At 40.0% G+C, this 16,840-nt stretch overlaps 1 protein-coding gene across 2 annotated transcripts in view; it reads left to right on the forward strand.

Moving 5' to 3' along the window:
• The first annotated feature begins 6,892 nt into the window (after positions 1-6,892).
• GALNT18 (polypeptide N-acetylgalactosaminyltransferase 18) overlaps positions 6,893-16,840 on the forward strand; it is a 224,753-nt gene continuing 214,805 nt past the window's right edge. Inside the window, exons 1-2 of one of the 2 annotated variants that reach the window (XM_062000181.1) lie at positions 6,893-7,266; positions 7,408-7,673. In XM_062000181.1, the coding sequence (XP_061856165.1) occupies positions 7,439-7,673 (235 nt within the window). In that variant the 5' untranslated portion in view covers positions 6,893-7,266; positions 7,408-7,438. The remainder of the gene's footprint in view (positions 7,267-7,407; positions 7,674-16,840) is intronic. The other variant, XM_062000180.1, reaches the window with a different exon arrangement.

A 16,840-nucleotide genomic window follows, 5' to 3' on the forward strand; every position in this document is an offset into this window, starting at 1 on the left:
ATTACAATAGGTATTTTAATGTAAATTGTTGGTTTGCTTAAGCTGTGGCTGCAGTACCTGATGAAAGAAGGTGTTATCCAGAAAATTGTTTCGACAGTCTCAAATTGTAGAATCCGTGTTTCAGCTGAATTACATGCTTGATTGTGAATTTGGCAGAACATTAGCAGTGGGTCTTGTGCATTTACTCTAAATATTGGCTGAAGAACAGCTGTCCAATGCTCATTTTTAAAATTATTGGGATAATGCTGTTTGGGAAACGGAACCATTAAACCAGCTAATTTCACCAGCATTGCCCCTCCAGGATGTCTCTCCTAACTAGTGTGAAACAAATAAAGCAGAATCATCCAGATTCTTTAAAATTTGTAGTGGAATAATAAACTGAGTCTACAGAAGTAATGTATTTTTTTCTAACCATCAATTCAGATTATAAAGGGCAATTACTTTAATGTTCCAGTCTCTCTGATGTCTGTTTTGAGTTTACAGTAACTTCTGAGGTTCTATCCTTTAACTCAGTAGTCTTTTTTATTACTTGTCTTTACTCTGATATAATGCCTCAGTGCCCATTTCTCTGAAACAAATGAAGCCCCAGGCTTCCAGAAGGAAAAAAATCCTTATAAGAAGCATAAAAATCTGTAATACTTCTTTTCCTCCTATTCCTGTAAGACAGAGGGTGATTATTTCTTCTAAATTCTATCTAGATAAATAGTTCTCTTATGAGCAGTTGAAGGAAGACACTTCCCACCTATTTACTGGTTTTTTATTTTTAAATTTTTTTGAGACACCAGAGAACATATGGATAATGGAGAGATGCTGGATTTAACTGGTCTTTGGGCTGCAAAGCCTTCCTAGGAATTTGCTCCAAAGGCTCTTGATACCCGTTATGCATATGAAGAAGCTTCAGTCGTGCATTAAAAACTGATTAAGAAGGAGAGAACAAAGAATAAGAATAAATCATTAGTTTCCAAAGAGAAGACAATCATGAGTTGAGCAAATCTGGATCTTCGTTGTTCAGCACATATAAATAATGAGGATGCCATATTCATGGTAGTAATTTCTAAAGCTAGCTGCAAAAAGTTAGAGAATCCGTGACCTTGAATGACAAGTTGATGAAACAGCAAAATGTGAGGTAGCCTCTGCCTAGAAAGACCTACAAAACTACGTCTAGTTTATGACTAGGTTTTGTGTTTACATGACAGAGGAGATCTTTGTGACTAGTTTGCTGAGGTTAACTTGAGTCTTGGTGACAACTGAGAAAACTAACATAAAGGAAGGAGTTGAGAAGATTGCATATAAAATGATGTATCATAGACTGCATTGTCATCCCATCTCAAAAAGCAAAAGTGAAATTAGAAAAAGAAAAAAAGTAGTCGAAGTATGTAGTCCCTGTCATGTGAGAAGGGGCTGCATATACGAGACTCAGCTTGGCCAAGAGCCATCTAAGGAGGCAATCACAGATGGAAAGGTGACTGCAAAATGATTTGTCATGTTTCTTTGGCATATGAGAAGGTACAGGTTCAAAAAGGGATTAACTTGTGAATTTGTTAATTGCTTACATAGCTAGTGAAAGCAGTTGCTTGGTTGCAACCTCTGACACTGGAATGCTTTGAGACATTAAACATGTTAAAGCTTTGCCAGGCAAACGACTATTCATGTCTCTCAACGTTCAGAGCTAGACAGTATTTGGAAATAGGACATTCGGATGCATCAAGTTTTGCTTGACATAGTACAACTATAATAATATAGTTAAAGATAGAAAAACAAGGGCCCTGAGAAGTGGATTGTCAAAGCCAAAATTTTTAGACATGGCAAATGATTTTGTGTTTACTAATTTTTTGCTTCTGAACATAAAGAGATTCATAAATTGAGTGGGCCGCAGTCTCTATTTCAAATGTATCCAAGGTTTAACACTCAAAAATGAAAATAAAGTTGCTCAGGGACAGAGTTGTCACTGTGGGGTGAAGGGTAGACACATGACAGCTTTGAAAAGAACAGAACATAATGCTTCTCTGAGTAACTGTAGACATGCTGCTCGCAAAGGCCCATATGTTGCATCTTTTACTAACACTGGTGAGTTGCTGGTCGTGTGATTCATTTGAGATGGATTAACTGAGAGTTTTGCCACAAATAAATAGCACAGTGTAATGCTGCCAGAAAAAAAAAAATCACAGTGCACAAAAACAACTAATAAAACAGCATAGCAGAGATCAGTTAAAGTATAAAGTGATTTTTGATGTTTTGGATAGAAAAACATTTTGGAAGGACAAATGGACAAGATAAGCCTGGCAAACACTGAGAATGGAAAATGCCATCTGGAAACAACAAACACAAACATAAATTTTATAGCAACTGTGTCAGGGTGACAGCAGATGTCTTCTAAGGCATGAATCTGGTGATGAAGGAGAAGACAACATACATCCTTGTGCCCCTGTCTCTTGCAAGTTGCTTTTGTACTTAAGTTTCCATTAGATGTTTTAATGTTGCTGCTACCTCTGTTCTGTTCTCTTTGCATCAGTTGTTTCCTCATTGCTTTAGGTGCAGTTAGAGCTCAATCCACAGATAGGATCTAGTTCTGTTTTCAACAAGAAATAGTACGTGCTCTCCTGTTCCTGTATCTTCCATTTCTGTATTGTTTTATTTCTTCCTTTCAGTGCTAGGTGAATTATTTGGAAATGATGCTTTGTGGATGTTCAATATCCAAATGCTATTGAATGACTTGGGCACCATTTTACCTTTCCTCAGAAGACTATAGTATGGCGATATGGGACTGAATTTTACTGTAGATAGTGGTTTGCTGAGCAGTCTTTGCCAAGCAGTGAAAAATGAGGAGTCTTGCATAACCTAAATGAACTGATGATATGTAAAATGTCACAGAGAGTGATGTGTAACAGAACTAGAGTAAACTTAAAGTAGTTATCTTTAAATGAGGAATGAGAAAGATGATGGAATAATAGAAAAGCAAGGGGGCAGATATGGACTGGAAGAAAGTAAAAAAGAGTAAAATAACAGGCAACAGATAAAATGCCAGAGGAATAAAGATCATGATAATGTATCCCAGTATAACAAGAAAAGTGCAATTTATATTTTTCTCGTCTTCTTCCACCTGGCTTTTAATCCATTCAGCTTTTTTCCTCCTATTCAGGCCATATTAATTATCTACAATATCCATATAACAAATGTCTTGCTTCAAAACCCAGCTCCACAATACGCAAAGCTGTCTCTGCAGTACCTGCATATGTCTTTTTATGATTTAATAAAATATGGGCTTAAATCTAGTGAGAGAGATGACTAGGGACAGTAGGTAACTATGATCATTACATCACTGGAGACTGAACTTATGAACTTTATCTTCAAAATACAGAAAGCTGCTTCTTTTGGGGAGCTAAAAAAACAGCTTCATAACTTGAACTCTTGGGAAGAGCTCATCTGCAGAAGAGGGGAATCTCTGCTCAGGAGGTGGATAGTTTTTGATTCATATGTATGCAGATCCAGACATCAGAGTTTCCAACAAATTACCTACTCAGGGTAATTTAGAGTTTTCTACATGTGTTTGCTCATCTCTCTCCACAATGTAAAATGCTGTATTGCATCTTGAGTGCCTTTGGAATTTTATATCATCTTTCCAAACAAAAGATGTGAGCATGGTGTGAGAGAGGAAAGGAATAATAGAAGCAAATCTACTCAGACTAGATAATAATGAAGATTATATCTCCACAACCTAATAGGATTTCAGCTAAGAACCCAAATAGAAAGCAATCAAAGTAATGTTAAAAAAGTTAAGCTTTTCCATTGATTTCTAATGAGGTGTAATAAACCTTCTCATGTAAAATGGGATGTAAATACTGTGGGTTCTGATGTTTTGCTACTGCTTTCTTCAAGGACCCTCTTACGGCTAAAAATGTTTTAGCCTGCATCAAAATGCACCAGTAAAAATGTAATTCTTACACATATCTTTCTTTCTGTCATTCCCTTCTCTGAACTTTAGTGATAGGGAAGAAATACTAATGGAATTACTTTCCTTAGAGAACACTGTAATGCAAGGTAAGTGGTGGCTTTATTTACTAGGTTATGAGGTTAATATTTTCTCAGTGCTGATTGAAATAGTATCTCATTACATTAGTGTAGTTGGGGGCAATTTGTATTGATACATGAAAATTTAAAGATTTTTTTTTTCCATTATCTAGAGTGAAACAGAAGTGAAAAAATTTGCATAGCATGACATAGATCAGTATCAGGACAAGGATAACATCAGATGCCTACTTTAGTGACCTGCACAGTAGATTGTATTCCCTCAAGCTTAAACATCTGAAGCAGAACTTTCAGAAACACCCCTGTGATTTAAGAGAAAAAAAATCATAAACTGTGTGTTCCCTTCTAATTGAAATGTTCAACAAAAGAACTGTTTACGGTTTTTATCACCTAATTTTCTCCTTGACTATAGTGTGAGGCTTGTAGCATTTCTATTCTATTGTTCCTTTCCTTGTTTTTGTTCCAATTGAATTATAGAAGTGGACTGCTTATGTATTAGTATAATACACTGCATGAAGTTGTCTCATCTGGATTGTGATACTATACAATAAATCAGAATGACAAACTCAACCAATTTCTAAACAGCATACACTTGGATACCTTCAACTTTGTATAAACTCACAGAAGATTTCTGAAGAGACCAGCCCAGATCATTATTACCAGAGACAAGAAAGCAAGCACATTTTTTGTCTGTTAAAGCATCTGAAGCCAGAGTTTTAACACTAGCTTCAGTAAAATCAAGGCTTCAATGAGGAGACAAGGAATTACTGTTCTGCTGTTGAGGAACACAGCTTTGCTAGTAGGAGAATGTAGTTATAAATTAAATTATATTTCAAACACGATCAGAAAACTGTTGGGAGTAAAGGGCTGATGCATAGTAACAAGAGGTTAATTATGAGGTGTTATAAGCAACCCATGAGTCCTGTGAGACACATTAGCCATCTTTTTTTCAAATTTTTATGTCACTCACAGATGTGCTGACAGTCATTAGTAACAAATACTGTTCATATTTGTTTATAAAAGCATTTTTTTGTCAACATTTTATAAACTTTCATGGAAAAGGTGGCTTATTAATGGTTGTTACTTGTCCCTTATCTGGATTGATTTCCAGTAAGTTTTGCCATAAATTGAGAAGTCCAAGGCCACTTCATGGATTCTACATAAATTGCCAGGGCTGAAGGATTTGTATGTTGTGACTGCAGACAGAGTTTACAAAGATTATAGCAAATCTAGATAACACTGTTATTAGAGGCTATAGTGAGACACAGTGCTGTCAGTTGCTACCAGCTGTGGAGCTGTAACACTGATGTATGAAGATAGGAAATAGGAAAATAATGTTGCTGTAGACAAATGTTCATTGTGGACCAAGAGGATAATTGACTTATGCAACAGAGCCCTACTGCTATATTCTGTCAATATTTTGTCTTATGTAAAGCTTAGAGTTGTTAATTAACTGGTTTGTCCAACAAACTTCCCTGTACAACTAAAAAGACTTTTCTCTTAAAATGTAAATATGTACCCTTTTTCTCATTCAAATACTTAGTGTTATATAGTTTCCAAATGAGTTGTATTGGATTGGCCTCCTTCAGTGTATCAATGTCAGAGTTTGCTGCAGCTTCTGTTGGTGCTGGTTTTGTACATGTTTGAGTATCTGTAGCTTTTACTGTTTCTCGAGAGTGCTAAGTGATGGAAAGGAAGAAGTCGTTCTGCCTTTTGGCAGAACAGTTGCATGCCTTCTCTCTTGAATACTGAGTCTTGCTTATAATCCATATATAAATAACAACCCAAACTGAGACAAATCATCTGCTTTTACTTCTATTAAGATATTGAAATGTACATCCAAGATATTGCAGGGTTGAATGGTCATATGTATGTGCTTCAGAGGAGTAAGTCTTGCTATCTGCTGTGCTTTCTGCACAGAGGATAGCCCTGGTATAATGACAAGTTGTGGAGGGTGACTACATAACTATGGTATGATCAATGGCATTTGTTACTTCTTGCTTTCACTGGATCATAAGTACTTAAACTGATCTCAGTATGTTAACAGGTGCCTTGTTGTTCCTAATTGTAGTCATGCTCATGTTACATTTCTACCTTGAGACTATTGAAAGAAAATATCTTGTTTAGTACAAAAGTTTCTATCTAATAGGTATGGAAGAAGTTGCTCTATCGTGTACCTGCTCTAAAATCGGTGTGATTTCATATTGAGAACAATTTGCCCCTTTTAGTGTGTTTCCAAAAGTGTATTTAAGATACACTTAGAAGAGAGGAAAGCAGCACAGATATGCTGAGCTAAATTGCGAGTTACTGACTCTATCCCTGATACTGAAGCTGATTCTGGACAGATTATGCTCTGATATGGTGTGTTCCCATGGAAGTGGGGGAGGCGATGGAGGGGTGCAGGGACTTGCTGGTGTGGATGCAAGCAACAACTAACTATTAATAATATAACCTCCCAGGGAAGGGGTCAGGCAAACAGGCTAAAAGACAAAGATCTTGTCATAGTGGGTGGCCGCTGGGTATCTTGGAGCTGTGGAACCGGTAGCTCCGATGAGCACAAGGCATGTCTCCGGTTTCACTCCCTCCAGGCAAATGGATGACTATCCGTTCGAGCATACATCTTAATGATAGCGGCTGCTCTCTCCAGCCAAGCAGCAGAGCGTTCACCTAGCAGCAGACGGGAACTGGCTGCCGCTGCTTCCCATCTAGGCTGGGAATTCTTTGCAGCCAGCTACAGAAATAGCAGAGGCCGCCGTCCCCGCCCTCCCGGCCCGGCTTGCAGCACGGCGGTGGGGCCCCAGCGCGCGTGTGTGTGTGTGTGTGAGGAGCAGGTGGGCCCCGCGTAACCCCGCCCCGCGCGGGTCCCCGTCGGCCATACGGTGATGGCAGCAACCTCCGTGCCAGAGCAGGCTCTTTATTGGAGGAGGGGGCTGTCAATCCGCGGCCGAGCAAGCCCCACTCTCCGGCAAGCTGCTCCCGAGGTCTGATTCTGGAGCTGTGGTCGGTCGCAATGGGAAGCGGCGTCGGAGGAAATAAAGTTTGCAACACTTGGGCACTTGGCTGCTCGCGTCCTTGATGCCCGTGGCAGGAGCCGGTGCCTAATACCAGCGGGCAGCCGGGTGGCTGGCACGCCTTGCTGGGCTGCTGCCGGCACTGCTATCGCAAAGTTTCAGCTATTTTAATGTACTAAAATCCAGGATTCTAATTATCAACCCTCCTCGCCCCCACCTCTCCTTCTAGGTAGGCGACAAATATTTTCTTTCTGTGGATTAGAGAACTTTTTGCATGGAAATTTACTGACTTCTGAGTGCTCTCCTTTTCGGGGAAAGGGGGGAAAGGATTTATTTTCATCACAGTTTATTTTTCTTTTTTGGATCGCAGGATTTTTGGAGCTATATGGAGGGATCTCAGGATGGTGTGCACCAGGAAAACCAAAACTTTAGTGTCCACTTGCGTGATTTTGAGTGGAATGACTAACATCGTCTGCCTGCTGTACGTGGGCTGGGTCACCAACTACATTGCCAATGTTTATGTGAAAGTGCAGGAGCCAATATCAGAAAAAAAGTTAGAGGAAGACAAAGGGGACACTTTAAGGATTATAGAAAGGCTGGACCATTTGGAAAATGTCATCAAGCAGCACATCCAAGGTACCACCTTACCCCCCGCTTGCTCTCCCTCCCCAGCCCGGCGCTGGCCGCGTGCAGGCTGCATCCCCTCCCGCCGCGTTTGTGTTGTGTGCGTGTGACATTTCTGTCGCGATCGGGGAGAGCCATTCCTCAGCCGGGAAGAGCCGGAGGCTGCGGTGCGTGTGGGAGCCCCCGGCGGTCCCCTCCCGCTGCCTGGCGAGAGGAGCGGCGGAGGCGGGCGGCGCGGGGGGCACCCGCCACGCTCCTCTCCCTCTCTTTCAACCTCCCCCCTCCCGGGGCGGCGAGCGGGGGCCGCCGGCCGCGAGAAGCCGCCCCCGCGCCGCGGAGAGCGGGCCGCGAGCGCCGGGCGCTTGGTGCCGGGGCGGGCCGGGCGGCGGAGGACTCGGGGGCGGCTCGGTCCGAGCCCCCGGCGCTGGGCAGCGGCAACGGTAGCCCCGCCGTCCTGGGCTCGGCCTGGTGCTGTAATAAACCTGGTCTCAGCTTCCCATCTGTCTGTGTCTTGCTGAAGTAGGGGGTCCGCGGGGAGGGCTCGGCGCGAAGAGCAGGGAAGCCTCTTCCCATCTTGCTTTTACGGTCATTGTTTTGTATTAATGTGGGGTTTGGGGTTTGTTTTTGGGGGGGGAGGGAGGAGGAGGGGCGAAATGGGTTGCTTCTCTTTACCCCGTAAACCTGACTCTGGTAATCCTTGATGAGAGTCTGTGCCTGAGTGTGCTCAAGGTTTTCCCCTAGTGCTGCTGTAGTTCAGGGAGCCACTTGGGATTATAACTGGGGCAGTCTCATTTGTGTAACGCCTTTTTAATTCAATCTCCTTGTAATGGGAGCTCTGGGAGAAAGGTTGAAGTGGGCAAGCAGTGGAGGTGAATATGGTTATTTCCTGGGAGTTTTGAGTTTTGCATGACTTTGCTTTGCTGGGTGATCTTTGGTATCTTCTTTCCTATTTTGATCATCTGCATGGCATCCTATAGTCCTCTCAGTTTGCTAAGTGGGTTGGATAGTAAGGAGGCTGAAGGTGGGAGTAGGTGAGAGCTCTTTCAAAATCTAGAGGTATCATCTTTCTCTGTTTCTGCTTGAAGTCTACTGAATGTTCAAATCCCAATTACAGTCTCTCCTAAATCTGAAAAGGAAGAGCAAACTATCTGGTAAATGATACCTGCTGCTGCTTCCACAAAGCTTTGGACAACTGATCTTGTGGGAATATGGACAAAGGTGGAGCAGGGAGGTGGCTAATCCTGTATAAATTGAGCTTCCCCTGCCTGTCAATACTCATAAATTTACAGCACTATTAAAGCAGAGTTACTTTGCTACAACTTGTGCTAATATATTTTAAAATATGACACATACCATTCCATTTGCATATGCCTTCATTTCTCAGATAGTCTTGTCATCTTGGGTAAATTGGTAAAATACTTCTTTTTTTTTGTTTGGTTGTTTTTCCCCCTGGAGGATGAGTTATAGCAGCTCCTGCAAGTCTTAAGTTCTCTTATGCAGTCCTTAAGTTTCCCCTAATTCCTGGAATGTGGTTTTAAAGGGAGATATATTCTTGTGTGTGTGCCAGTGGAGTGCACTGTGGAAGCATGGATGAAGGCAAGGATTTTTCAAAAAGTGCTGTTAAGAGTTAGATGCATGAAATGATGTGACTTTCCATATGAATTTGGAGCATAACTCCTTCGGGTTTGTTGATGTGAAGCTCAAACACTATTTTTTTCAAGTAAAATAACTATGTCAGCATGTTCCTTTGGTTCAGTGGTTCTCAAGAGTATTGGAGAAAGGTATGCTTAAATCAAGGGAGAGTTTAGCATGCATTAAAGCATAAACCTTTTTTGTGACTTTTGTGACTACACATAAACCAAACCAGAAGGTATTTTCCTTAAATAACATTGATATGAAAGTTGAAGAGAGTCTTCAAAAAATAATTTGGTGAACAGTTTGGTAATAAGTACTGAAATATTTTTAGGGGGGAAAAATAGAAGTTTGTGAAGTTAGTTCTCATACTGCATTGAAACCACTTACTCCTTAAGATAAATAAACTAAATAAAAATCACAGATCATTATCCCTGAGTGGATTTTCAGTGCTTTTACTTTCCAAATAGTAATAACCGAGGTTCTGGACAAGGTGATAAGCATTATCTGTAGTTTGTTACTAAACTTTTCCTTGGACCATTTCTGCTTTATGTTGGAGAGAGGTGTCAATATCTCAGATGTTCTGCAGTGCTGAACAGGCATGAAATCAGCACAGGAAATAGAATTGCATTCCATAGGATATTCTGCAAATTCCAGAGAGCTTTATCTGCTTCATTTTACACATGGGGCAATGTTAATATTTCATTTTAATTTGTTTTCTGATTGAGTTGTTTAATTAGATGCCATCTGGGAATTCCGTTAGCATATAAATTGCAGTCTTGTAATATTCTATCAGGTGTCCTTGAAATGAGAAGAAGAGATGCCTTCATATAAAATCCTTTTAAAAAAGACATTTTCATGGCAGGAAAATGGGTTTCCAGATAAGTTCAGGGAGAAGGAAATTGTGTATGTCCTGTGTTTGGAAGGAATGGTATGGAAATGCTGACATCGGCCAAGAATGGAAAAGTTTGAATGCACAAGTATGTACCTGACATATTGCACATCTTACACCTCTGTGTAGTCACACTTCTGTAGATGTTGAAGGGTACTGATTTCTCTGTACACTTTTTCTGGGTGCTAGAAATGGAACGAGCGCATGTGTATCTGTTCTGCTGATATGGCGCTTGTAATTTATGTTGTGTACCCTATGGACATGCTGTGCATGAGTCGAGCATCTGTATGCTGACTTCTGTGGAAGGTACTTTGGGGCAGGATTGGCAGTCTTGCAATCTAGTTGAGAAGTATGGACCACAGAAAGATGTATTTTGTGGAGTGGAAGCCTGATGCTGGAACTGGAGCCTGGGAATTTTGAATTCTTGGCTTGTGGCCTCCTACAATTTACAAGATGGTTTTGGTCAAATCATGTTATCTTTACCTGCCTGGCTAGTACTAAAGAGATTCCACCCCTGCCCACCCCAAATCCTTAGTAGGAGGCATACATGTTATGTGAGTAGGCAACCCACTGAAACTTTTCATTTCCACATCCTTTTGAGTTTGCAAACAACCTGATGTGGATTATTTGTTTTTTTCCCAAGATGAATTGTATATGTTTTTATGTGTGAAAGAAACTGAGAAAAGACCAGATATGGATACTTTTATGAACAATGCAGTTCTTTCTTCCATGACTAACAAAAGTGTGTGGCACATGTATAATCTAGAACTATTGAGCTCTGTATACTTCAAGGGACGAAGGTTAATTAACGTTGTGTTAAATGAAGTATCTGTGGTTTCAGCCTTAGATTTGAAATAAATTATTCCCAAAGGTATTAGAAAACAGCATGTTCGGTGGAGTTCACAAGGAACATACTGGTCAAAAAACCCCCAAACACTCTCATTTTATTAAAATCAATACAAGAGTGCTTTACGTAGATGGCAACACATTGTTCATATTAATAATGCATCATGCATTGGCTCTGTCACTAAAAAACTGCCCTAAGTTGCATGTGCAGTTGGAAGATCATGTGAGCAGGCAGGCTGCTTTTAATCAGATACTTACTTTGTAACAATGACAAGAGGAAAAACTACAAGAAGGGAGCGATTTATTGTTTTCTGCAGCCTAGTTTTAGGCTGTCACAGCTGATGAGTTATAATCTTGAGTAGTTATGCTATGGTTAAGCCGATATCACTTCAAACACCTCATGTGTGCCATCCTGTTTGTCTTAGTCATTTTAATATTTTTCAGCCTTCCTAGTTTTAATCAGATGATGTTTGCATTCCAGAGTTATTTTGAAAGATTGTAGACTATGAAATGAACTTGCTTCCATGCCGTCTCCGACACTCCCCCCCACCTCCTAGACATTAATTCTGTTGGGACCTAAACAGAATTCATAAAATAGGAGGAGAAGTATCTCTCAACTGGCTGCTTAGAATGATTTGCTCTGTGGATTTGCTTTAGCTGATGTTAGCTATCCCAGAGTTGAATATCTAATCACTGTCTGTGGTCGGCTGGGGAAGAGAGAGATCTCCAGCATGTGATTCATTCCCCGTGTCTTGGACAAGTGTTAGGCTGGAATGATTTGCTTTCAGAAATTGGATATTTTGATTTTTGGGAGTACTGTCAACCCAGATTCTTAGTTGTAGCCATCTAAACATTTGGATTAGTAAATTCTGTGTTTGATATCTACCCTTTATTTATTTCTTCATCTCAAACACAAGGAAGAATGTAGTATATAAACCTCTGATTTGTGATAGCTGTCCTTTGCAGCTGAGTTCCATAAAGTCAGGCTCGCTAGGATTTGCATGACCACTCCACCATGTTTCTTACTCTTCTGATACTTTTCTTTTGGGAATAATTAATTGGTAAATCTACCCAGCTTATTTCCCTCAAGATCCAAAGCAATTAGGCATGTTTATCACTCTATGCAGTGTATTTATTCTACTGAGAAACAACTCAGCAGTAGACAGTAGCCCTAGGAACACAGCTCTTACTCCACTACTGAGGGCCCTATATTCACAGTCTCTGTACAAGCAAAGGGACTGTGGTCCCAATGTAACTAATTGTGAGGGAAGGAACTCCTTGGATATGAAAGACATACAGGATTAATCCCATTATTTTTTCTCTTTAGACAGTGACTTCTCAAGGCATTCTAGATTGCTGCATATCAGTGAACATTAATTTGAATTTAACTTTCATGTTCTTCCGTGTTTAGGAATGGGTCCACTAAAGAAAACTTTCATATAGTAATTTAGGCTGAATGACTTAAATCACAGTAAATTTTTGAGTGTTGCTGGGGGTGAAGCTAATTCAAGGACCATCTACAGAAGACTTGATGTTGATTATGTTGACTACAACCTGGTAGTTTATTATTACTACTACTAAACTTAACATTTTTGTGCTTTAAAGATCTTTAATTTTCTTCTATCTGTTTTCTTCAGATTTATACAATGTTTTTGATTTTGAGTTAGATTTTTTTTTTTTGAGATTTTGGTGTTTGTGACTCAAAGTAGACAATGTTTATTTGGATACCAAGTGAGAGAGAATGGTAGCTTTGTAGTTGGACAGGGGATTGACCAGGATTCAGTTTCCTTCAATCTAGACCACTTCTGTAGTTCACATGAAAGTTTTGAACAAAAGATTAAAAAGTGAATCAGTGGCAGAGGCTGGAAACTGACTACTGTGCCCTCCACCACTTCTCTTATTGCTGAGCTAGAGAATTTTGCCTTTTTTCTCTGAAAAAGTTCATTTTTGTTGACCTTGATCTCTGCATAATGGCCCAGCTTCAGTGGAAAGAGCAGATTGTGTACTACGGTCCTTATGCAGATGATTTATGGCCTGTTTGGAGATGGAGATAGCTATTCTGCTTAAGTTCTGGCCTCCATTCAGTGCTTCATTTTCAGCCTAGGTATCACTTTGGAAAACGTCGTTCAGGTTGACACAAGCAACCTGCAACTGTGCAGATTCAAACTTAGGTCTTTTGACTTTCCGCCTGACTGTTATGCCCATTTTAGTACTAAAGAATGATTTTATCTACATGACCAAAATACAAATAAATACGTATGAGAAGAAACACAAAGGAAGACCTACACATAGCTGCTGGGAATTGTCTATTATGTGAGATCAGCTTGGTTATGGTGTCATGCTCTCTCATGGCAATATCTGCCTTAGCAGCCTAGTGTACTCTTTCACTTGGCCGAACTGTGGCCTGGGGTTGGTTGTGATCTGCCAATTAACTGTTGTGCATACAAGGACAGGCAAAGAGATCATTGGGAGGTGAGATTTCTGTCATGGCTTAAAACTCAAAAGAGCCTTTGCTCAGGGGAGCCTGATGCTGAGGTCACTGTATGATGTGATATGTCTGTTCTGATTACTGGGTCAGAAAGAGATGACTGTATCTGTACACAAGATACACTCTCTGTATTTCTGAAACAACTTCAAGAATGTTTTTGTACCTCGGGTTCAAGACTGTGTTTCCAGAGGTGACTCCCAGATACTAATAATACTCTATTTTTCCAGGACAGGACCAAACTCTAGAATCACATGCCAACGTATTGTTTGTTTGTCAGCATGAGCTGAGTGTTTATGAAAGAGTCTAGTATTCTGCATCCAGTAGTACAGGATCTAGACCTGCAAGTGGTTGTGTGCAAAATATGAGGCTTTGTTTTATATTATAAAAAGAGACTACAATCACTTGTTTATCAGTGAGCCTGGCATGGGCTGTGTGATTTCTCCCTTGTCTGTAGGGCCAAAAGTTTGGGGTTGTTGCCTGCCTCTACCTAACATAGCTTCCTGGCCTGTGATAAGCCAAAGAGCAGTCTAACTTAATTCTGTGTTCAACAGAAAGGTTTTGTCATCAATGTTATACTTTGAAAAGATGTATAAGCTGTAGTCTGATGGGATAAGCTAATATTAGCTGTCTGAATGTTAGGGATATGATAAGTAAAGAAAATCTGTGGTGATTAAAAAATGTATGAGATTTGGATCTTGAGACAGTGATGGCAGTTGTGAGGAAGGTTTAGCTGCCTCCTCAAGAATGATGGGGAACCTTTGATTGCCACTAGAACAGCCCAGAAACTTCATCAGCAGCTGTTAATGTATGGAGTATGGCAAGAGACATAGCATGACATGAATCATCTTTAGTTGGTTAACAGCTGTCCTCATTTATTGCAGGTGTAAGATTACGCTGTTAGCTGTGCCTGGCCCAGAGATTGGAGACTGGGCTTAGTACAGCTTGCTGTGGTGTTTTGGGATTGTTCTGAGTCTAGAGCAGATATTGTGTGACAGCTGATAAGAAGTGATATACTGGTCCACAACTAGCAAAATTCTTGAATGAAGTTAAATTTTTATCTAATGAAAAAATGCAAAAAGTGAAAAGTCACGCCTCCTCTGAGGGGAAATAATTTCATTTATTTGCTATATTATGTTCCTTTTGTCTCTTTTTTTAATATTTAATAATGTCTTACCTTCCTTGTTTTGTTCACTACACCATAGTATGATCAGAATCCAATAGCACTTCCATCACCTGTGAAGGGATGTTTTCTGTCCTGCCCTTGACCTTCCAGTGCTGCCTCTGTAGCTCCTTTAGAAATCTTTGGGCTCTTTTCTTTTAGCAACTTGAGCTCAGTAACAGGCTGTTTGGTGAGACAATGTGGACAGATACACTGAGTAGACACTGAAATTGCTGGGTACCTGAAACTTAATATTCTGTCTTCATGCTGCTGTTATCTTGAAATCTATTCTGCAGTGCAGATGTGTTCTCTGTATAACATTTTTGTTTTGTTTTCTTCATAAATTTTCTCTGCTCAACTGGTGTTTTCTAACCAAGGTACTATTTTTAACATGATATCCTGTGTTTCCTGAGGCAAAGGCAGAGATCTTTAGGAGCCAAAACCGTTGACTGTAATTATTATAGCTCTTCAGCACCTCCTTTACTTGGCTTTGAAAATGAATAAATGAGAAATAAATATTCTGAGTTCTTTTTTTTTTTTTTTATAATATGAAGATGGAAGGTCCTGGTTGCTACCTTGAAACTCCCTGCCTTTGAAATGCCAGAATATGTCTTTTCAAGTCCATAATGGATTCTTAATATATCCTCAAATTATATAATTTTGAAAATGTGTTATTTCTATCACAATAATACTGTGGCAGCTAGCTGAAATCCCAGCTGTCTTGTGATCAGTGCTGTGCAAATATCTAGCAGAACCCTTGACTCAGAGATCTTAGTCTCCATGCATAAGGTCTGCAGGAGCTGGGCAGAGGAGAGGGATATAAAGAATTGATATGGCCAAATCTATGCAGACTGTTGGTGGTAGGTTTGACACTCTGATGGGGTCGCTCAGATGAATCAGACAAAAGGTTTTCTCCTCTCCAATTAGCAACAGCCCAGAGAATGTGTGAATCCTGCAGTAGGCAAATGTCACAATGTCATGTAGTAGCCATGTTTCTTCTCCCACTGCAGATCTTGGCCTCACTGGTACAAATTTGAGACTGACATAAGCTCTGAAATAGGAGACTAGGTATCTCCCCAACATGCATGTTATAATTTGCACATCTTAAATACCACATATTTGCCTAATTCTCTGCTAGTATCTCAGTGACCTTGTGTCAGTAGTGTCAGTGGGGGTGTGGAAATCGTGTTGTAGTTTTGGTTTTGCTATTTCCTACCTTCTAAATCAAAATGCGTACTTTAAACATGAATGTTTCAATTTTCCTTTTATTAGAGCTGTCACAGGTGATCTCTGAGAAAAGAGGATTTCTATAAGAAGCTTTCTGAAGAATATAAGAAAAAGAGATACTATTTCTGTTTTTTTCTTCATAGATAAATGATCATTCTAGTCTTCATTTTAGGAAGATAATATAGAGTTTTAGCCTGTTATTTGCCCATACATAATCTGGATCTAGCTAGAGGTCTATTCCATGAATCTTCCAACTAGTGCAGTGAATTACGTGTCCCTGCTTTCATGGTAGATTCAGATTCTTTTGAAGCTTTTCTTTCTGCATCCAGTCATGACTTGCCAAAGGCTTTACAAAAAGGTTTGGCATGCCGTAGGTAAAAGAAAAACTGACAGATAAAGTTTTCCTGCACATCAGACTCAGTGAGTCTGTACCCATCTATTACAGGATTATCAATGCAATGAAGTTAAGGTTAGAGAAAACACCTTTTGGGATTTCTCTGTGCACAGAATGCTTGCAGAAGAGAACACAGAATAGTTTTAAAATTAATTTTGTTCTATTTGTTTGTTTTTCTCTGAGGTATTTATAGTTTTACCAGCTGTATATTGCATGATCACATGATGCCAGTATTTCACTTTTCTACTTGTACTAACAGGAATATTTAAAGTTGCTCAAGTGAAGAGTGGGGGAGTAGTATGTTGTAATTTCTGTGGTATTTCTGACTAGATGATGTGTTCATGTGGAGCAACTTGGAGAATGAAGAGAGTCAGGGAAGAGAAAAGTATAGAAAAGGCTGAAGGCTGCATAAGAGTACCTGATTTTTTTTATCCCCTTTTGGTCAACATGAAACTACAGTTACTGTGTGTAAACTGTTGTGTTTCCACTAGGATTATTGAAACTGGTGAAACTAGTGCTATTGAGTTTCCATGGACTGGAA

This window comes from Colius striatus, chromosome 7 (genome assembly GCF_028858725.1).
Source record: "Colius striatus isolate bColStr4 chromosome 7, bColStr4.1.hap1, whole genome shotgun sequence".
NCBI lineage: Eukaryota > Metazoa > Chordata > Aves > Coliiformes > Coliidae > Colius > Colius striatus.